The 24367-nt window shown below is 38.8% G+C and overlaps 1 protein-coding gene across 1 annotated transcript in view; it reads right to left on the bottom strand.

Annotated features, from left to right (window-relative positions):
- RP2 (RP2 activator of ARL3 GTPase) overlaps nt 1-24367 on the bottom strand; it is a 54086-nt gene that overhangs the window by 26874 nt on the left and 2845 nt on the right. Inside the window, exon 2 of the mRNA XM_022556369.2 lies at nt 4522-5187. Coding sequence (XP_022412077.1) covers nt 4522-5187 — 666 coding nt within the window. The remainder of the gene's footprint in view (nt 1-4521; nt 5188-24367) is intronic.

The raw sequence follows: 24367 nt of genomic DNA on the forward strand, positions 1-24367 counted from the left end.
CTGCCACTCCAATAAAGATGTTTAAAAAAAAAAGAATTAGTACTGCCTACTGTTACAATTAAGGGTCAAATAAATGTAAATTAGCCCTAAAAATTTTAAACTTTATTAAAAAAATTTTGTTGACTGAAACTAACAGAAGCTTTAGTTTGGTGATACTGTCCAGTGAGAGGAGAATCATTAACTAAAGTATGGTACATTCACAAGATAAAATACCATAGTTTGTTAAATATAACAAATGATAAAAGGGGGAAAGTTTATATAATACTGTTAATTTTAAAAAGCATGATTCAAATTTATATAGTATAGCACAATAACGCTAGAATACATTTACGGAGTACTTACTATATGCCAGGCAGTTTTATGTGTTCTACATGTAAAACACGTTTAACCTCTCATGAGGCAGGTATTATTATCACTCTCATTTTACAGATGAGAAACTAAAGCACAGAGTGGTTAAGAAATCTGCCCATGGTCACACAACTATTAAGGGACAGAGCTGTGACTTGAACCCAATTAAACTGATTACAGACTAAATAAATTAAAATTATTCCTACAAAGACAATTCAAGGTACAGCACATTATGGATGATTTTTAAACTTATTTCTACTCTTCTTTATTTCTACAGCTCTCTACAATGAGTATACATTAATTTTTTAAATAATTATGAAAGTATTTTTTAAAAATGCAAATCGATTCAACCAATTAAAGCCTATTGAGTTTTTAATTATAAAAGTAACAAATAGGCTCAATACAGAACATTTATATTTTTAAAACATTTAAAAAATAAAAAACAGAAACAAAGAAATATCAAAGTGCTACCACTCAAAGATGCCACTGCTATATAGGTATACTTCCTTTTTTTGGGCCACGCTGTGTGGCTTGTGGGATCTTAGTCTTAGTTCCCCTAACCAGGGATGGAACTCGTGGCCCCTGCAGTGGAAGCACGGAGTCCTAACCACTGGACCACCAGGGAAGTCCTGGCATACTTCCTTTTACCCTTCCGGTTTTCGTTTTCCCCCATTACAGAAATAATACATGTTTTATGTAAAATCCATAGAGCTACGAACAAGAAAAGAAAACCCTGCTCTTAATCCACTTCCTAAAAAGAACCACAACTGTCAGCATTTTAGTATATATAACTCTCCAGACTTATCTACTTTAAAAAAAATCAGATACGTAATATTCTACAAATTTTCACTTACTTGGTTGTGAACATTTTCCAACTATTCTACTATAAAATCAGTTTTAATGGTTGATAGTATTTCACTCTATGGCTACGTTATTCCATACCATTTCATCAAATTGGATTCAAACTCAAATCCTTTTCCAGAGCCCTCAATGCTGCCTCAGAAAAAGAGAAACATCCATAAAAATGTAGCAGAAAATTACATAAACATCACTGCCAGATAATGACTGCAAAGTTACTTAAATTATCAGAAACAATCCCACATCTGTTTCTAATTCTCTAGACTGCTCAATACCTCTCATTTTATAGTCAGACACATAAACTGACAAAAGTAAGATGATTAATTCAAAACACTGTTACCTAAAAACAATGAACTATGAAACTAGTATATTTACTTTGATATTTCACTGCAGACATGTGAAGAGACTCTTTTTCATGAAAATTCTTCTACTTTTAAGCTTTTTTTTTTTTTTTTTTTTTTTGCGGTACGCGGGCCTCTACCTGCTGTGGCCTCTCCCGTTGCGGAGCACAGGCTCCAGACGCACAGGCCCAGCGGCCATGGCTCACGGGCCCAGCTGCCCCGCAGCATGTGAGACCTTCCCGGACCGGGGCATGAACGCGTGTCCCCTGCATCAGCAGGCGGACTCCCAACCACTGCGCCACCAGGGAAGCCCCTACTTTTAAAGACTTGAAAATAGAGGTAACTACCCAACTTTAATATACAATAAGTTATATATTAATATACATGTATATATACATATACATGTATACACGTATATGTTAATATACAATAAGTTATACAACTTTAAGTTATACAATACTTCCAAACAATTCCAAATACTTTAATTTATCCTGTGCTTATCTGTGATATAGTTAAGAGGCAGCAAGAAATCTGATCTTTAGGTAAGAAAACCGAGGCCTAGTAACTTCTCTTGACTCCTATGGAATGTACTTTCTGGTTTACCCAGTTTTTCTGGACTTCCTACTCTCTCAAGTTTTACACTTCCTACCTTAAAAAATCATTATGATATGTTTAATTTATGAAAACACTATGAAACAAAATTCTGTGCTACTCCTAGGGTTTAACAAAACCAGAGTTGGCAATCACAGTTCCAGTCTAAGCTGTTCTAAGACATTTGTGTTATGATACGAGAAAAGACTCAAGTTTCATTTTTTTCTGTCTCAGCATTAACTAGCTTCTACACATATTTTCCAGGGAACTCGAGCTTCATTTTTTAAAAAATATGTAATCGCTCTCTTGATATGTAACTTACCGGTCTTTCAGCACGCTGTGATACCCTCTTCACATGTACTTAGCATTTTCTTCTTTTTGTTCTCTTAATTCTGTGATTTCAGAATTAGTCAGGATAACTCTAGCCAAAAAGTCCCAGGGTTTTTCCTTCTAGGCTGGAGGGTAGTATCTGCCTTGCCTCCACACACTTTCAGTCACATTCCAGCTCCACCAGGCATTTATCAACTTTCCTTTACCACTGAGGCAGCATAATAGCATCATGCTTAAGGGTTAAGACTATGGCCTACAAAGCCAAACTGCCTGGATTTAAATCATGGCTCTGCTACTTACCAGCAAGTGACCTTTTGCAAGTTACTTACCTTCTCTGTGGCTCATTTTTCTTATCTGTATAAAGAGAAACAATGGCACCTATTTCATAGGTTATTCCTGAATTAAGTGAGTTAATTCACTTAAATACTGTATAACAGTCACCTGACGTATAATAAACACTATATTAACTGTTAGCTATTATTATTGTCATCATTTTTGTTACTGTTATTGTTGGATTTTTATTTAAATTATTTTGTAATCCAGAAGGACATCTAAAGAACATCACTCTTCCTGGTCATATTGCAAAAAGTGCACACAACGGTGCCATTTCGTACAACAGATATCAAAAGTTAAAAGGTTAAGGACATCTGATGACTCATGAAGAATGACAGTGTTTGTTTTGATGGCTTTTTTCTTTAAACGTACTGTACATTCTTTATGTCCTCTCCTCATTATCTACCAAAAAGGAGTTTAACCTGAATAATTACCTCTCTTGAAAACTGTATGTAGATTTTTAAAAAAATCACCATACAGTATAATGAAAATGTTTACCTCTCAGATGTTGGATTAACATCTGATTAGATAGCTCAAAGGCCAGAGCACTTTTTCTATATCTCACCAGATCCATAGCACATTTTTATCAGATTGGCATAATCAAGAAAGAAAATATCAAAGTCTTAAGATTATACTTGGCTTCTGTTGTTTTTAAAACTGGACCTCAGATATACTTTGTGGATTTCAGACATGGGTTTTCTACATTGTAGAATGTATAAGCTACAGAGAGGTGGTCATTTTTCTAGTTTTTTTTTTTTTTTCTAAAACCGTTCCTTTCGACAGAAGTGCTACAACTTAAAAAAAAATCCATTCAAAGAGAGTTTTCCATTCACCTCTCCATTTCTGGAAGTTTGATTTTTAAATTCAAACAGACTCTTTCTGAAGAAAGCCTGATTAATGACTAATCAATACATCCTACTGCTGCCTCCCCAATGGAGGAACTGCTGCTTCTGGAGCCCCTAACCTCCACATCCCCATTTATTTTCCAAGTGAAAGCTGCTACCCAAAGAACCCTTCTCTACTCCTGAAAGCACTAAAAGCCCCTGCTCATGAGTCCACAATCTCTGCTGTCGCAGCTGCCACCTCATTGTTTCACACCAACTTCCTCTTCATGGCAATAGGGCAAAGGAAAGTAATGTGGAGGTTGCTCTCAGTCAAAACGGGCTCCAAAAGTTGTATGCCTAAATGCCTTTCCCACACCTTAAACAGTTAAAAACTCCAAATAAATTTCCCCACTAAATAATTATAAAAGGTCATGCTTTACTTTGCAGTACTACTTTTGTGAGCTCCCATGGAAATCAGTTATGATAAAGAATGGAAGTTCTTTGAGGGTAGAGAATTTTGTCTATTTATCTCCACTCCCAGCGTATATTTCATCACCTCTAAACTGCCATCAATTGTAAGATGCATTTCAGAGAAGCAAAACTGTGGAAAACAAAGGTGCATCCTATAATCAATGAAAGATGGTGACAGAGTAACCTGCACATAATGAGTGCTTAACAGATGCTTCCTGAATTGAACTGTTTTTAAAAAGTTTCTTTGGGAAAGTATTTGAGGCCTAAGCAACTAGCTTGCAGATAAATCTGTAGGGGGCAGAGGACTATAATTTAAGGATTGCCTGTATTTCTAATAGCCAATTTGAAAAGAATGGACGCTCTCCAGAAAGTGGTGTGTTTCTATGTAGGTGTATGTCTGTCTCTCTTCTCTCTCTTCTCCTTACCTCATCAATTAGTTTCCTGGCATTTGCGATAGTATAATCACCAGCAAATAATACCACTAAGCATGACTCATCACTGTTCTTCTGTCTCTGACCCCGGGACACTGGAACGATACTTCTACTGGCTTCTGTGGAAAGGCGGACAGCTTTGAGCTCTTCGGTAGTAGGTAGAGGAACATGGTCCTGAATGACAGCATCTTCTGGAAGAAGGCTCCAATTGAGTTCTCCTGACACAGGTGTAAAGTCATGAATGTTACTCCAGGTATTATTGAAGATACTGAGCCCTGCATCTTTGAACTGGAAAGCTAATTCAGGGTAGTACCATTGAAAACAGCCAAACTTGATATTCGTGGAAGACTCAATAATGGGCTGAGTGGCACAGCACAAAAAGACTTCCAGCTTTCTACAGTCCCGCACACGAAACTGTTGGCAGGCTAATGCACACTTGCAATCTCTGCAATTCCGGAAAAACACACTGCCTTTCACCGGTCCCAGAAAAATGACACAGTTAGTACAGTCATCAATAGTAACTGTAGCAGAGTGATCAAAAATATAGATGTTACAGTTCTCACAGTCTTGAATGAGAAACTGTTGTCCTGCCACTTTCCCAGGTAAGCGACCTACTGTTTCATCCTTCAGTCCACTGAACATGTAGTCTTTCGGATCAACCTGCAGGAACAAAACACAGACCTTGAGTATTATTGACATTATTCAGCAAACATTAATTGTCTATTGGGAGTCAGGAACGATTTTTATTGCTAAAATAATATGTTCCAACTCTTACTGACTTTGCGACATAATAAGAAAATGAGCAGGACAAAAAACTTTTTTAAAATAAATACATAAAAGGCATGGGGGGAAGAAAGGGAGAGGAAACTGTTATAGATAAAGAAAGACTCAGGACATACCAACCAAATGATGTGTGGACATTGTTGGATCCTGTTTTAACATATCAACTGTAAAAGTACATTTTGGAAACAATTGGGGAAATTCTCATACATACACACAGCATACTGGATGATATTAAGGAATATTTCAGCTTTGAGCCTTTTCTTTTTCTGATGCTTCACTTTTAAAAAACTTCTGCGTCTTTAAAACTTCTAAACTTGGAAATACACCCAGATAGGAATATGTTTCTCTATCTTTCCATAAATTGATGCCTAGGTCTTAGTTTCTAAACCCTGACTGATTTCTGCAATATGCTACAGAAAATGGAAGCACCTGAAGGCCCAAGAATCACTATATGTCAGAATTTGCATCTACAAATTTGATTGAAACGTTTACTGAGCTACTCCTACAATGTAAAATTTTCAAATTTCACCATTTCCATCTTTAGGCATTTTAAACTAAAGCTCACAGAATCTTTTACACAGTGTGTCTTACATTATTTTTTAAATTTTAGCTGACCTCTCAAAATATAGTCATTAAAAGACCATTTTTATTTTTCTAAATTACTTTTAAATCTACTTGCACTGTCTTAACCTCTTTGTGAATATTAAATTTCATACAAAACTATTCATGTACCAGAAACAGGCTCCCATAGGTACGGTACGCAAAAACTTGATTATTTACAAAGGATAATTTAATCATCTTAATCGTTAGCAAACTAGCTTAAAGTGACTTATTCAGCATTACACAACAAATGTTGTACTCGTCAGTTTTACACAATGTACTAGAAGTAGTATTGGTCTGTAGCATGAGCAATAAAAGACACAGTTAGTACAGTCATCAATAGTAACTGTAGCAGAGTGATCAAAAATATAGATGTTACAGTTTTCTAGTCTCAATTTTGTCACCTATGAGCAACATGAATTAAAAAGGCACTTTAACTTTCTAGATCTTCATTCAGACATTCAGCCATTTGAACACCCAATAGGAGCCAGACATTGTTTTAAGCACCAAAATGCATATGACCAGCTCTTTCCATAAAAGAAGTGAACACTAACCTAAACAAATGATTTTAAAACCACCTGGCTGTGTAATGAGAGATGCTCAGAATATTCTGGAAATACAGAGGAGGGACACCAGGCACAGGGGAGGTAGGGGTGTAAGACTTCCTGTGCAAAGTGAGAATGAATAAGCTGAAGTTCACCAGGTAAAAGGGGTAGGAGTAAAGGATCCTCCCTTCCCATATCAGGCAAAAGTGAAAGAATGAAATAAAACTCTTCAGGGAGTGTGAGGAAAAGTGAACATGGTTTGGTGTTACCAGTGATACTGCAATGGGAGCAAATGAAGCTGGAGAGGTAGGCAGGGGCCATGTTATGAAGCTTGGAAGTTCTCCGTGGACAAAGGGGTACCACAGAATGATTTAAATAAGCAAAATTTACATTTTAGGAAGATTGTTCTGGTAAGAATAATGACAAGTGGCGTGTGAATCGGAGAGGCGGTTGCAGTCATCCAGAAAGGGCTGGAACTAGAGTAGTGGTTAGCAGGGAAGAGGAAGATGGAATGAATTTGAGAAATACTGAGGAAGGAGAATCAGACGATTTAGTAATTCAATGGCTGTAGGAGGTAAGGCAGAAGGATGGGTCAAAAATGATTCCTAGTTATCTAGTCCAGTATTTTTCAACCTTTTTGACTACAATTCACATTAGTACATTCTCCAGCACAGCCCAGTACACGTATTTATGAGTATTTGTACATGTACACATACCAATGAAAGAAAAGTTTCACAAAATAATACTTACCCTTATTTTGTGTTAAACCCCAAATATTTTCTATTATCCCACCCACAGGTTTGAAGAAACACTGCTCTGGTTTATGTGATTGGATGTTGGTAGTGCCACACACCAAAAAAAAAAAAAAAAAAAGAAAAAAGAAAAAGAAAATATAAGAGGCAGCACAGGTTTAATGTGGGAAGAGGTGTTCAAGCTATTCCATTTCTAGGATTTTACAGGTGACACACATATATAAAGGTATAGTGTTCCAGTTTGGGCTCTATCAAGATACTGAACTAGCATAGTGGCTGGCTCCCAATTATCCAAGATCAATCTCAAATGGACCAAGTAAGAAAACCACCAAGGAAAGGGGAAACTATGAGACACCCCTGTGGTGGGTGTGGGAACAGAAAACAGAAAAGGAAACTCAGATTTCTTCTATTGCTTCTCCCCTTCCCAAATCTTGAGACAACAATGCTTCCCATACACCTGCTAGGACTCAGACCTCTGGTCCAGATTTCCCTGGGAGCAAATTCCGGGCAGGGCAGAAACCCTGTGCTGGCGAAGAGCTGAGAAAAATGGGTGGGGATTAATTTTGACAGTGGTTCAGGACCTCTCCAAATCCTCAGAACTGGCAAATTAAAATCTAAGGAGTTTCTTCTAATGCTGCTTCTCAAGTATTGATTGGTCAAGTGAACCAAAAAAAAAAAAAAATCGACAAGGATCTAGGCAATCCAAACCACACAATGAATAAGTTTGAGTTCTGCACACAACTAGTAGAGTATACTCACATTTTTTCTCAAGCACACATTGAAGGATTTTTTAAAAAATCATGTACTAGTACTAGATCATAAAGAAAGCCTCAACAAATTTTAAATAATAGATAACTTACAGATTATTATATGCGACCAAGATGCAATTAAATTAGAAGTTAATAAAAAAAGATACTTTAAAAAATCCTTGCCTATTTGAAAATTTTAAAAACACAGTGCTGGACGAGGGGAAGATGGCGGAAGAGTAAGACGCAGAGATCACCTTCCTCCCCACAGATACACCAGAAATACATCTACACGTGGAACAACTCCTACAGAACACCTACTGAATGCTGTCAGAAGACCTCAGACTTCCCAAAAGGCAAGAAACTCCCCACGTACCTGGGAAAGGCAAAAGAAAAAAAGAAAAAACAGAGACAAAAGAATAGGGACGGGACCTGCACCAGTGGGAAGGAGCTGTGAAGGAGGAAAGGTTTCCACACACTAGGAGCCCCTTCACGGGCGGAGACTGTGGGTGGCGGAGGGGGGAAAGCTTCGGGGCCACAGAGGAGGGCACAGCAAAAGGGGTGCGGAGGGCAAAGCGGAGAGATTCCCACACAGAGGATCGGTGCCGACCGGCACTCACCAGTCCGAGAGGCTTGTCTGCTCACCCGCCAGGGCGGGCGGGGCTGGGAGCTGAGGCTCGGGCTTTGGTCCGAGCACCGGCAGAGGACTGGGGTTGGCGACGTGAACAGAGCCTGAAGGGGTTAGTGCACCACAGCTAGCCAAGAGGAAGTCCAGGAAAAGGTCTGGAGCTGCCGAAGAGGCAAGAGACTTTTTCTTCCCTCTTTGTTTCCTGGTGCGCGAGGAGAGGGGATTAAGAGCGCTGCTTAAAGGAGCTCCAGAGACGGGCACGAGCCGCGGCTAAAAGCGCGGACCCCAGAGACTGGCAGGAGATGCTAAGACTGCTGCTGCCGCCATCAAAAAGCCTGTGTGCAAGCACAGGTCACTATCCACACCCCCCTTCCGGGGAGTCTGTGCAGCCCGCCACTGCCAGGGTCCTGGGATCCAGGAACAACTTCCCCGGGAGAATGCACGGCGCGCCTCAGGCTGGTGCAACGTCATGCCAGCCTCTGCCGCCGCAGGCTCGCCCCGCACTCTGTGCCCCTCCCTCCCCGCGGCCTGAGTGAGCCAGAGCCCCCAAATCAGCGGCTCCTTTAACCATGTCCTGTCTGAGTGAAGAACAGACGCCCTCCGGCGACCTATACGCAGAGGCGGGACCAAATCCAAAGCTGAGCTCCTGGGAGCTGTGAGAACAAAGAAGAGAAAGGGAAATATCTCCCAGCAGCCTCAGAAGCAGCGGATTAAAGCTCCACAATCAACTTGATGATTGAGGAGGTGGACTTTGAGAGCAGGATTTATGATTTTTTCCCCTTTTCCTCTTTTTGTGAGTGTGTATGTGTATGCTTCTGTGTGAGATTTTGTCTGTATAGCTTTGCTTCCACCATTTGTCCTAGGGTTCTATCCGTCCGTTTTTTAAAAATTTTTTTTCATAATTAATTTTAATAACTTTATTTTATTTTACTTTATCTTCTTTCTTTCCTTCCTTCCCTCCTTTAGACAACGAATCATCCCAAATTGAGGAGGTGAACTTTGAGAGCAGGATTTATGATTTTTTCCCCTTTTCCCCTTTTTGTGAGTGTGTATGTGTATGCTTCTGTAAGAGATTTTGTCTGTATAGCTTTGCTTCCACCATTTGTCCTAAGGATCTATCCGTCCATTTTTTGTTGTTTTTAATTTTTTTAATAATTATTTTTTACTTTAATAACTTTATATTTTACTTTATTTTATTTTACTTTATCTTCTTTATTTTTTCCTTCCTTCCCTCCTTCCTCCCACTGTCCCTCCCTCCCTCCCTCCTTTACTTCTTTCCTTCCTTTCTTCTTTCTTTCTTTCTTCCTTCCTCCCTTCCTTCCTTCCTTCCTTTCTTTCTTTCTTTCTTCCTACTTCTACTAATTCTTCCTCTCTACTTTTTCTCCCTTTTACTCTGAGCCGTGTGGATGAAAGGCTCTTGGTGCTGCAGCCAGGAATCAGTGCTGTGCCTCTGAGGTGGGAGAGCCAACTTCAGGACACTGGCCAACAAGAGACCTCCCAGCTCCACATAATATCAAACGGAGAAAATCTCCCAGAGATCTCCATCTCAACAGCAGCACCAAGCTTCACTCAAGGATCAGCAAGCTACAGTGCTGGACACCTTATGCCAAACAACTAGCAAAAGAGGAACATAACCCCACCCATTAGCAGAGAGGCTGCCTAAAATCATAATAAGGCCACAGACACCCCAAAACACACCACCAGACGTGGACCTGCCCACCAGAGAGACAAGATCCAGCCTCATCCACCAGAACACAGGCACTAGTCCCCCCCACCAGGAAGCCTACACAACCCACTGAACCAACCTTAGCCACTGGGGACAGACACCAAAAACAACGGGAACTACGAACCTGCAGCCTGCAAAAAGGAGACCCCAAACACAGTAAGATAAGCAAAATGAGAAGACAGAAAAACACACCGCAGATGAAGGAGCAAGATAAAAACCCACCAGACCTAAAAAATGAAGAGGAAATAGGCAGTCTACCTGAAAAAGAATTCAGAATAATGATAGTAAAGATGATCCAAAATCTTGGAAATAGAATGGAAAAAATGCAAGAAACATTTAACAAGGACCTCAAAGAACTAAAGATGAAACAAACAACGATGAACAACACAATAAATGAAATGAAAAATACTCTAGATGGGATCAATAGCAGAATAACTGTGGCAGAAGAAAGGATAAGTGACCTGGAAGATAAAATAGTGGAAATAACTACTGCAGAGCAGAATAAAGAAAAAAGAATGAAAAGAACTGAGGACAGTCTCAGAGGCCTCTGGGACAACATTAAACGCACCAACATTCGAATTATAGGGGTTCTAGAAGAAGAGAAAAAGAAAGGGACTGAGAAAATATTTGAAGAGATTATAGTTGAAAACTTCCCTAATATGGGAAAGGAAATAGTTAATCAAGTGCAGGAAGCACAGAGAGTCCCATACAGGATAAATCCAAGGAGAAATACGCCAGGACACATATTAATCAAACTGTCAAAAATTAAATACAAAGAAAGCATATTAAAAGCAGCAAGGGAAAAACAACAAATAACACACAAGGGAATCCCCATAAGGTTAACAGCTGATCTTTCAGCAGAAACTCTGCAAACCAGAAGGGAGTGGCAGGACATATTTAAAGTGATGAAGGAGAAAAACCTGCAACCAAGATTACACTACCCAGCAAGGATCTCATTCAGATTTGATGGAGAAATTAAAACCTTTACAGACAAGCAAAAGCTGAGAGAGTTCAGCACCACCAAACCAGCTTTAGAACAAATGCTAAAGGAACTTCTCTAGGCAAGAAACACAAGAGAAGGAAAAGACCTACAATAACGAACCCAAAACAATTTAGAAAATGGGAATAGGAACATACATATCGATAATTACCTTAAACATAAATGGACTAAATGCTCCCACCAAAAGACACAGATTGGCTGAATGGATACAAAAACAAGACCCATATATATGCTGTCTGCAAGAGACCCACTTCAGACCTAGAGACACATACAGACTGAAAGTAAGGGGATGGAAAAAGATATTCCATGCAAGTGGAAACCAAAAGAAATATGGAGTAGCAATTCTCATATCAGAAAAAATAGACTTTAAAATAAAGACTATTAGAAGAGACAAAGAAGGACACTACATAATGATCAAGGGATCGATCCAAGAAGAAGATATAACAATTGTAAATATTTATGCACCTCAATACAAAAGGCAAATACTAACAGCCATAAAAGGGGAAATTGACAGTAACACATTCATAGTAGGGGACTTTAACACCCCACTTTCACCAATGGACAGATCATCCAAAATGAAACTAAGTAAGGAAACACAAGCTTTAAATGATACATTAAACAAGATGGACTTAATTGATATTTATAGGACACTCCATCCAAAAACAGAATACACATTTTTCTCAAGTGCTCATGGAACATTCTCCAGGATAGATCATATCTTGGGTCACAAATCAAGCCTTGGTAAACTTAAGAAAATTGAAATTGTATCAAGTATCTTTTCTGACCACAATGTTATGAGACTAGATATCAATTACAGGAAAAGATCTGTAAACAATACAAACACATGGAGGCTAAACAATACACTACTTAATAACGAAGTGATCACTGAAGAAATGAAAGAGGAAATCAAAAAATACCTAGAAACAAATGACAATGGAGACACGACGACCCAAAACCTATGGGATTCAGCTAAAGCAGTCCTAAGAGGGAAGTTTATAGCAGTACAAGCCCACCTTAAGAAACAGGAAACATCTCGAATAAACAACCTAACCGGGCTTCCCTGGTGGCGCAGTGGTTGAGGGTCCGCCTGCTGATGCAGGGGACACGGGTTCGTGCCCCGGTCTGGGAGGATCCCACATGCCGCGGAGCGGCTGGGCCGGTGAGCCATGGCCGCTGAGCCTGCGCATCTGGAGCCTGTGCTCCACAACAGGAGAGGCCACAACAGTGAGAGGCCCACATACCACAAAAACAAAACAAAACTAAAAAAAACAACCTAACCTTACACCTAAAGCAATTAGAGAAAGAAGAACAAAAAAACTCCAAAGTTAGCAGAAGGAAAGAAATCATAAAATCAGATCAGAAATAAATGAAAAGGAAATGAAGGAAACGCTAGCAAAGATCAATAAAACTAAAAGCTGGTTCTTTGAGAAGATAAACAAAATAGATAAACCATTAGCCAGACTCATCAAGAAAAACACGGAGAAGACTCAAATCAATAGAATTAGAAATGAAATAGGAGAAGTAACAACTGACACTGCAGAAATACAAAAGATCATGAGAGATTACTACAAACTACTCTATGGAAATTAAATGGACAACCTGGAAGAAATGGACAAATTCTTAGAAACACACAACCTGCCAAGGCTGAATCAGGAAGAAAGAGAAAATATGAACAGACCAATCACAAGCACTGAAATTGAAACGCTGATTAAAAATCTTTCAACAAACAAAAGCCCAGGACCAGATGGATTCACAGGTGAATTCTATCAACCATTTAGAGAAGAGCTAACACCTATCCTTCTCAAACTCTTCCAAAATATAGCAGTGGGAGGAACACTCTCAAACTCATTCTACGAGGCCACCATCACCCTGATACCAAAAGCAGACAAGGATGTCACAAAGAAAGAAAACTACAGGCCAATATCACTGATGAACACAGATGCAAAAATCCTCAACAAAATACTAGCAAACAGAATCCAACAGCACATTAATAGTGAAAAACTGAAAGCATTTCCACTAAGATCAGCAACAAGACAAGGTTGCCCACTCTCACCACTCTTATTCAACATAGTTTTGGAAGTTTTAGCCCCAGCAATCAGAAAAGAAAAGGAAATAAAAGGAATCCAAATCGGAAAAGAAGAAGTAAAGCTGTCACTGTTTGCAGATGACATGATACTACACATAGAGAATCCTAAAGATGCTACCAGAAAACTACTAGAGCTAATCAATGAATTTGGTAAAGTAGCAGGATACAAAATTAATGCACAGAAATCTCTGGCATTCCTATACACTAATGATGAAAAACCTGAAAGTGAAATCAAGAAAACACTCCCATTTACCATTGCAACAAAAAGAATAAAATATCTAGGAATAAACCTACCTAAACAGACAAAAGACCTGTATGCAGAAAATTATAAGACACTGATGAAAGAAATTAAAGATGATACAAATAGATGGAGAGATATACCATGTTCTTGGATTGGAAGAATCAACATTGTGAAAATGACTCTACTACCCAAAGCAATCTACAGATTCAACGCAATCCCTATCAAACTACCACTGGCATTTTTCTCAGAACTGGAAGAAAAAATTTCACAATTTGTATGGAAACACAAAAGACCAAGAATAGCCAAAGCAATCTTGAGAACAAAAACCGGAGCTGGAGGAATCAGGCTCCCTGACTTCAGACTATACTACAAAGCTACAGTAATCAAGACAGTATGGTACTGGCACAGAAACAGAAATATAGATCAATGGAACAGGATAGAAAGCCCAGAGATAAATCCACGCACATATGGTCACCTTATCTTTGATAAAGGAGGTAGGAATGTACAGTGGAGAAAGGACAGCCTCTTCAATAAGTGGTGCTGGGAAAACTGGACAGGTACATGTAAAAGTATGAGATTAGATCACTCCCTAACACCATACACAAAAATAAGCTCAAAATGGATTAAAGACCTAAATGTAAGGGCAGAAACTATCAAACTCTTAGAGGAAAACATAGGCAGAACACTCTATGACATAAATCACTGCAAGATCATTTTTGACCCAGCTCCTAGAGAAATGGAAATAAAAACAAAAATAAACAAATGGGACCTAATGAGACTTCTAAGGTTTTGCACAGCAAAGGAAACCATAAACAAGACCAAAAGACAACCCTCAGAATGGGAGGAAATATTTGCAAATGAAGCAACTGACAAAGGATTAATTTCCAAAATTTACAAGCAGCTCATACAGCTCAAAAACAAAAAAGCAAACCACCCAATCCAAAAATCGGCCAAGACCTAAATAGACATTTCTCCAAAGAAGATATACAGACTGCCAACAAACACATGAAAGAATGCTCAACATCATTAATCATTAGAGAAATGCAAATCAAAACTACAATGAGATATCATCTCACACCAGTCAGAATGGCTATCATCAAAAAATCTAGAAACAATAAATGCTGGAGAGGGTGTGGAGAAAAGGGAACACTCTTGCACTGCTGGTGGGAATGTGAATTGGTACAGCCACTATGGAGAACAGTATGGAGGTTCCTTAAATAACTACAAATTGAACTACCATATGACCCAGCAATCCCACTACTGGGCATATACCCAGAGAAAACCATAATTCTAAAAGACACATGCACCCCAATATTCATTGCAGCTCTATTTACAATAGCCCGGAGATGGAAACAACCTAAGTGTCCATCAGCAGAGGAATGGATAAAGAAGATGTGGCACATATATACAATGGAATATTACTCAGCCATAAAAAGAAACGAAATTGAGCTATTTGTAATGAGGTGGATAGACCTAGAGTCTGTCATACAGAGTGAAGTAGCTCAGAAAGAGAAAGACAAATACCGTATGCTAACACATATATATGGAATTTAAGAAAAAAATGTCATGAAGAACCTAGGGGTAAGACAGGAATAAAGACAGACCTACTAGAGAATGGAGTTGAGGATATGGGGAGGGGGAAGGGTGAGCTGTGACAAAGCGAGAGAGATGCATGGACATATATACACTACCAAACGTAAGGTAGATAGCTAGTGGGAAGCAGCCGCATAGCACCGGGAGATCAGCCCGGTGCTTTGTGACCGCCTGGAGGGGTGGGATAGTGAGGGTGGGAGGGAGGGAGACGCAAGACGGAAGAGATATGGGGACATATGTATATGTATAACTAATTCACTTTGTTACAAAGCAGAAACTAACACACCATTGTAAAGCAACTGTACCCCAATAAAGATGTAAAGAAAAAAAACCCACAGTGCTAAGTAACTCAAGGTTTAAAGAAATCATAATCAAAACCTAAAAATACTTAGGAATAAATGTTAAAACACCAGCTACGGAATGCAGAAAAAATGGTACTTAAATAGCTACAATAAAAACTCTCAAATTAATGAGTTAAATGTCCATCTTAAGATATTAGACAATAAATAGTAGAATAAACCTACTTTCTGTAGTAGAAGGAAAAAAGATAAAAATAATGGAGAGGTTAATGATTTAGAATTCAAATATACAATAGAAAACATCAGCAAAGCCCCAAATAGGTTTTTTTGGGTGGGAAAAAACTAAAAATTGGGAATTCCCTGGTGCACCAGTGGTTAGGGCTCCATGCTTCCACTGCAGGTGGCATGGGTTCGATCCCTGGTCAGGGAACTAATATCCCGCTAGCTGCGCAGCATGGCCAAAACAAAAAAACAAAGAAACAAACAAACAAAACCAAAAATGAGGCAAACTTCTGGTATGAATGATCAAGAGAATAAGAACAAAAACAGTATGAAAGAAAAGGGCATAGAATTATAAATAAAGTAGAAGTTAAAAAGAGAATAGGGCTTCCCTGGTGGCGCAGTGGTTGAGAGTCCGCCTGCCAATGCAGGGGACACGGGTTTGTGCCCCGGTCTGGGAAGATCCCACATGCCGTGGAGCGGCTGGGCCCATGAGCCATGGCCGCTGAGCCTGCGCGTCCGGAGCCTGTGCTCCACAACGGGAGAGGCCACAACAGTGAGAGGCCCGCGTACCGCAAAAAAAAAAAAAAAGAGAGAGAGAGAATAACAACAACTATATACCAACAAGTTAAAAAACATTTTGTCCATGAAATGAATGCATCTCTTAAAAAATAACTTACCACAGCGAAGTTGAGAAGAAGTTAAAAGCTTAAATAAAAAGCTATTACTAATAAAGAAATAGAAGCAGTGGCTAAAGTGTTCCCACAAAGAAAACACAAGACTCTGATGGTTTTATAAGCAGATTCTAGTTTTATTCATCCCAGTTTTATGCAAACCTTTAAAGACAATAGAAAAAGAAGCAACAGTCCTAATTCATGCTACTAGTCTGTCCAGCAAGAAATAAGAAAAACAAAGACATAACAAAAGAAAATTTTAGGTCCATTTCACTCATGCCTATAGATGTTTTGAAAAAATTGTCAATTAAATCAATCCTAGAAGAAGAGAAAGCACCACAACCAAGTTGGATTTGTCGCAGGTAGTGTAAAAATGGTTCATTATTAGAAAACCTTTCAATGTAAGTCACTACTATATGATATCAACTCACATTTTAGTCCTAACTCCTATCACCCTCCTATGGGAACTTTATTCTTCAGTAGATCTGACACACTTGCTGTAACTTGTCTATGCCCTCTGATTCTCCTTTACCCAGAAGGCTCTCTCCTAGTTCTTATACTTGCCCACCTGTCACACTTTTCCTGTGACGCTTTCCAGTTCCCTCAACCAGAAGCCTGCTCTCCTTTTTCTGAGTACCTACATTACATTAAATACCAATCTACATCCCCTTATGTACCTAAAACTTTGGACTTGAATCCTATAACCAATCTATTTAAAACAGAAACACCTCCTCCAATAATATTACCCCTTTACCCTTCTTTATTTTTCTCCAAAGCACTTAGCTTCTTTTTATCACACTATATATGAACTGTATTTATTGTCAGTCTCCCCGCTGCCCTCCATTAGAACATAAACTACATGAGCGAAGGGATTATCTGTTTTGTTCACCCGTTTTCCCCAGCACTTAGAACAGTGCCTGGCACCACAGAGGCCCTGCACACATACTTACTGAACCCATTTTAACTACTTAATCTTCATTACCTCAGAGTATAAGCAGAAGTAGGTGGTCTCCAGGTATCTCTTAACAAATATGAAGTGTAACTGAGATTGATGATTATACACTTCTCCACACCCCATCTCTCTACTTCATCCCCAAAGAAGACAGACTCTGAAATGTATTTTTAGGGACATTCACTTAGGTCACTGTTCAAGTTGGCCAACTTCTGAGTAGGAAGATAATTATACACAAAGCCAGGCAGAGGCACTCCTTTTAATGTCAGTCCTGGGTCTCTCCATTTTACATACTCTTCTGTCCCTACCTGCAGTAAAAGGAGGCTGAGGCTGCCTTCCACTTGGTAAAGCCAGTGGAAGGGGATGGGAATGTGGTCATGGAGTAGGCTAATGGGATCTTGATCGACTCAGGAACATGCAAGAGTGGTTTAAGTTGGTTCTGCTTTAGGCCTTAAGGAGGATAAAAAACGTTCTCTGGTCTTCTTCAGCTTGTCTTCTCAGCACCAGTCTACCTCCCACAGTGGGAGTGAGATGATCTAGAGTGCCACCAATAGGTTTTTTGGAAAAGGAGTCCAGGAGTTGGCCTGTCTCTACCAAGGCCTCAAACTCAATGAGCAAGGGGAATCTTCAAGCTTCAGTTTATGGTTTCTCTCACTGTACCAGAAACTCCTTAAAAATTTTACGTAAAATTTTGTATGTATTTTCCTGGAGAATTGATTTGGGCTTCAAGATTCTGGCCAAATTATCTTTGCCTAAGACACAGACAGCAAGTTCAAAAGTTTGCAAGCATATTTATCTCCGAATTAAATAGGAAACAAACCACTGTTCGGATAAAGATAAAAAATAAAAGTTAATACTTCTTACTTAAAGGAATTCAGCTAATTTTTTTGGCATGGGAAATGATATATATTATAAATGTACAGTATTAAACAGAAATTTCAACTATATTAATTATAATATATTATAATTAGTACTATATTAGTAGTTGTAGTTGAGACCTGTTGCAAATGCAGAAAGAAAATCTATTCTTAACTTTAAAATTACTGAGCTGCTGTCTTAGTCTGCTTGGGCTGTGTTATGGACTGAATGTTTGTGTCCTCTCAAAATTCATATGTTGAAGCTCTAACCCCCCAATGTGATGGCATTTGGAGGTGGGGACTTTTGGAGGTAATTAGATTTAGATGAGGTCATGAGGGAGGGGCCCTCATGATGGGATTAGTGTCCTTATAAGAAGAGATCTCTCTCTCCATGCAGGCAGGCACCAAGGAAAGGCCACGTGAGCACATGGCAAGAAGGCGGCTGACTACAAGTAGGAAGCAGGCTTTCACCAGTAAGAACTGCAGAACTCTTGGCACACTGCAAGTTCGTCCAAATCCCTGCACTAACAGACTTGACCAAACTCTAGCATGGCTTCTACTAGCACAAGGCTTTGTCCCTAGAATGACCCCAGGTCCCCATTAAAATGCCTGCCTGAGGAAGCTCAACTCTGCAGGAAATTTTACTATTTGTTCTAGCCAACATCTGATGATAGGCCACTGACCTCCCTGTCTTAAAGCATTTACTAAAAAGGGCTTACAATTGTGACTGTATCTCTTACTAATGAGAAGTGTCCTTCTCAAGGACCTGAGATCCATTCCTATGAAATGTAATTATTAGGAAGGACAGGGCCTCTGTTTACCAGTCTCTGTGGGAGGATAAGATCCTAACTTCTAAAATTGCCAGCTAGGGGCTTCCCTGGTGGCGCAGTGGTTGAGAGTCCGCCTGCTGATGCAGGGGACGCGGGTTCATGCTCCAGTCCGGGAAGATCCCACATGTCGCGGAGCAGCTGGGCCCGTGAGCCGTGGCCGCTGAGCCTGCGCGTCCGGAGCCTGTGCTCCGCAATGGGAGAGGCCACAACAGTGAGAGGCCCGCATACCGCAATCAATCAATCAATCAATCAATCAATCAATCAATAAAATTGCCAGCTAACACGACTGACCTAATCTTATTTACACAGACCAACTTTGTAATTTTTCACTTCTCTGACTCTACTGAGTCCCTGCTCTCCCCGCTCCCTCATTCTTCCTTAAATGGCTTAAGTCACCTCTGCACAAATCAGAATGGAGCTCAGCTCCTTCCCCCGTCAGTAGTTACTGAACAAAAATCTGTTTTCACTGCTTTAACTAATGTCCAGCTGTATTTATCTCTGACACCAGACACTGGATCTGTTGGTACCTTGATCTTGGACTTCCCAGCCTCCAGAACTGTGAGAAATAAATTTCTGTTGTTTAAGCCACCCAGTCTATGGTATCTTGTTACAATGGGCTGAACAGACCAAGACTGGCTACCATAACAAAATAATACAGACTGGGTAGCTTAAACAACAGAAACTTATTTCTCACAGTTCTAGAGGCTGGGAAGTACAAAATCAAGGTGCCATTGTGGTTGGCTTCTAGTGATACCTCTCTTCTTGTCCTGCAGATGGTTGCCTTCTTGAATTATCCTCACATGGTCTTTCCTGGGTGGGTGCATGGCAAGCTTTCTGATGCCTCTTCATATAAGGACACTAATCCTATCAGATCAAGGCCTCATCGTCATGACCTCATTTAATCTTAATTACTTCCTTACAGGCCCCATCTCCAAACAGAACCACACTGGGAGTTAGGGTTTCAACATATGAATTTGGAGGTGGCTGCGGGGTGGGGCGTGGTGGGGAACCACAAACATTCAGTCCATAACTGCTGCCAATGCTGAGGAATTAAATGTGATTTACTGCTCTACATATTTTATCTAAACACCTCAGTTCTTGTAGTTCACTGGGTGAAATTAATCCTATAACTAAAGAGTTCTATAGTATAAAATTATTTGGACTATCATTATGAACTACAAAGGAGAAACTTAGGATTTACATTGCTGTACTTACTTTCTCAACAATTCCTGAAAGCTCTTCAAAACAAAAAGTGACAATAAAAAACTTGAAGCTTAGTACCATAATAATTTTGCAAAAGTTACTAGTTCTCAAAGTGCCCAAAATCACAAACACGAAAGGTGAAGTTTTTAAACTACTTTTTCACAAGAATCACTTATGAAGTGAGCTTAGTTTAGGTCATATTTCTAACTACAATCCTTGAAAGGTAGTGGATATACTCTCAAAAATCAAAGAAACATTTCAGGAGTTGGAATTCACCTGATATAGCTAATAAACTTAGGTAAGTATTATTTTCCTAACAGAAAACAAAAGTGAACATCTTATTCTTTCACTGAGCAGTTATGCAAATTTTTCATTAAAATTCACCTCCACAGTTAAACTTCCATAGTGATAATCTAAGATGAAATAATGGCATTTGTTAGTTTTAATGGAAATCTGGTCTGGGTAGAAGTTCAAAATAAGGTAGAAGTTCAAAATACTCCTCAGGAGTAATAAGGAGCACTATATAGGCACCAGGCACCATTCTAAGTGCTTTATAATCATTCACTCAATCCTCATAAAAACCCCTATGAGGGTTGTATACTATAATTATCTCTATTTTACAGATGAGAAAATTGAGGCACCCAGAGGCTAAATAACTTACCCAAGGTCACATAGTAAATGCTTGAGCTGAGTCTCAGACCTAGGCAGTCTGGCTCCTAAGTATATTCTCTTGGCTGCTTCTTCGTATTCAACCATATTCAAACAGAAACCAATGTTTACTAGGTGAATAAATCAATGGAACAGAATTCAAAAACAGACTTATGTATATATTGACAAAGGTGCAAAGGCAGTTCAACAGAGAAAGGATAATCTTTTCAACAAATGGTGCTGGAACAATTAGACATCTATATGTAAAAAATAAAATAAGGAATCTCCCATACCTTGTATCATATTTAACAATTAACTCAAAATGGATCATAGAACCTAAATATAAAACCAAAAAGTCTAAAACTTCTAGAAGAAAACAGAGGAGAAAACGTTTGTAATCTTGGTTAGGCAAAGATTTCCTAGATGTGAAACCAAAAACATAATCCATAAAAGAAAAAACTGAAAATTGGACTTTTATCTAAATTTTGAAAACTTGTTCTTCAAAAGGCACTATTAAGGGACTTCCCTGGCGGTCCAGTGGTTAAGACTCCAAGTTTCCACTGCAGGGGGTGTGGGTTCGATCCCTGGTTGGGGAGCTAAGATCCCACACGCTGTGTAGCAAAAAAACAATAAATAAAATGTGAATCTTTAAAAAAAAAAAGACACTATTAAGAGAAGACAAGTCATTATTTGGGAAAAAAATATTTGCAAGACCACAAGACAAGGGACTTGTATCCAGGATATATAAAAAACTCTCAAAACTCAATAATAAGAAAACAAATAACCCAGTAAAAAAAATGGGCAAAAGGTTTTAATAAACACTTCACCAAAGAAAATATACAGATGGCAAATAAGTACATGGAAAAATGCTCCACAAATAATTAGTCATTAGGGAAATGCAAATTAAGCCACAATGAAATACCACTACACTCCTATTAGAATGGCTAAAAATTTTTTAAAAACTGACCATACCAAGTGCTGGTGAGGATGCAGAGAAACTGGATTTCTCATACATTACTGGCGGGAATGCAAAATAGCACAGCTGCTTTGGAAAAGGGTTTGGCACTTTCTTATAAAGTTTAATATACAATTTCCATATGACTCAGAAATCCTACTCCTAGGTATTCACTCAAGTGAAATGAAAGCTTATGTTTATTCAAAAACCTGTATGCAAATGTTTATGGTAGTTTTATTCATAATTACCAGAATTTGTAAACAACCTAAATGTCCTTCAACTGGTGAATGGGTAAACAAATGTGGTAAATCCATAAAATGGACTACTACTCAGCAATAAAAAGGAACTCCTGATACATGCAACAACATGGATGAATCTTAAATGTGTCATGCTAAGTGAAAGAAGCCAGACTCAAAAGGTAACCTACTACATGATTCCATTTATAGGACATTCTCAAAAAGATAAAACTATAGGGATAAAAAACAGATCAGAGGCTGGAGGCAGAGTTGACTACAAAGGAGCATGAGGAAATTTGTGGGGGATGATGGTACTGTTCTATATCTTGATTATGGTGATAGTTACATGACTGTATTTGTCTGTCAAAACTTATAGAACTGTACACTTCAAAAGGGTAAATTTTACATTATGTAAATTACACTTCAATTAAAATAAACAAATTATTTAAAACTTAAACATTGTTAAGTCAGTTTCAAGGCAACATAGCTATGTAGCTGAAAGGTAATTTCATGAGTGAAAATAACAAATACCAGTACCTTGATCTTATATACATTGATGACAAGAGAAGGTGAAGTATTATATTTATATAACACACCATGTTGCTAAATATATAACCACAAAATAGAATTATGAAATTTTAGGATTAGAAAAGATTTTTCATATCATCTAATTGATTTTTAATCTAATTTTACATCCTATCACATTCTCTCTGTTCATTCAGATTTGCCTGAATGCTTCTATTGATGCTTACCTCTTCTCTTAAGATGCTCAAAGAATTAAAGAACTGGAAGGGATCTTAGGAAATTGAGGGCTGGAAAAGCTACATGACTTGACCAGTGAGATATAGTACAGGGCAGAATGCAAATTAAAACCCCAGTCCCATACACTTTCCACTCCATGCACTTTTCCCCTTTTCCCACTTTATATGAGTGAAGAAATTGGAACCCCCATACACTGCTGGTGAAAATGTAAATGGTGCAGACACTTTGAAAAACAGTTAGGCAGATTCTCACAAAGTTAACCACAGAGTTACTATATGACCCAGGAATTCCACTCCTAAGTATATATCGAAGAGAAATTAAAACATATATCTACACAAAAGCTTGTACACAAATATTCATAGCAGCATTATTTGTAATGGCCAAAAAGTGGAAACAAGCCAAATGTCCATCAACTAATGAATGGATAAACAAAACGGACAGTAAAATAAAATTTATTTATAAATAAAATGAAATAAAATATCTACTCTGTTAATGTCATTCAGCAATAAAAAGGAATAAACTACTGATATATGCGATAATATGGATGAATCTCAAAAACACACTAAGTGAAAGTAACAAAAGACCACATATTGTATGATTCCACTGATAAATGTCCTAAATAAGCAAATCTATAGAGATAGAAAGTAAAACTGTAGTTTCTAGGGGCTAGGAGGAGTGAGGAGTAACTACTTATGGATCTGGGTTTCTTTTGTGAGGGATAAAAAAGTTCTAAAATTAGATCATAGTGATAGTAACATAACCCTGTGGACTTGCTGAAACTATTGAATTGTACACTTTAAATTAGTAAACTGTATGGCATATGAATTTATCTCAATAAAGCTATTTTAAAATGAATAAACAAAGAGCTAGTTACTTCCTTTAAGCAGCAACAACTTTATGTAAAGGATTTAAAACATGTCGACAAGTTTGACACTTCTCCCATCAAGAGGTCCCCTCCCCTTGGACGCAGGTGGACATCTGTGATTGCCTCAACCAACAAAATATAGCAGAAGTAATGCTACATCACTTAAGAGGCTAGTTAGAAAAAGCCATGCAGCTTCTGCCAGTCTCTCTTAGGACACTTGCCCTGGGAACCCAGCCATCACGCTGTGGGGAAGCCCAGGCTACAGGAAGAGGCCTCTGGCCCTTAGCCCCAGCTGAGCTTCCAGCCAAAAGCCAGCATCAACTTGCCAGCCAGCTCTGTGATTAAGTCATATTGAAAGCAGATCCTCCAACCCCCAGTCAAGCTGCTGCAGCTGATGCCAGATAAAGCAAAGAGCCAACCTAGCTAAGCCCTACACAAATTGCAGAGTTGTGAGCAAAATAAGTACTTGCCATTATTCTATGCCATTAAGTTTTGGGGTGGTTTGGTATGCAACAATGGATAACTAGAATACCTCATGTACTTAAAAGGCTAAGAACAGCATCTAGCCCCCTACTCAATGCAGACACTTCTTCCTAGTAGGTGTCCATCCAACCTCTGCCTGAATGTTTTGACCAACATG

Source organism: Delphinapterus leucas, chromosome X (assembly GCF_059928025.1).
Source record: "Delphinapterus leucas isolate spDelLeu-1000000601 "Yukka" chromosome X, BTC_Dleu_Yukka2, whole genome shotgun sequence".
Lineage (NCBI taxonomy): Eukaryota > Metazoa > Chordata > Mammalia > Artiodactyla > Monodontidae > Delphinapterus > Delphinapterus leucas.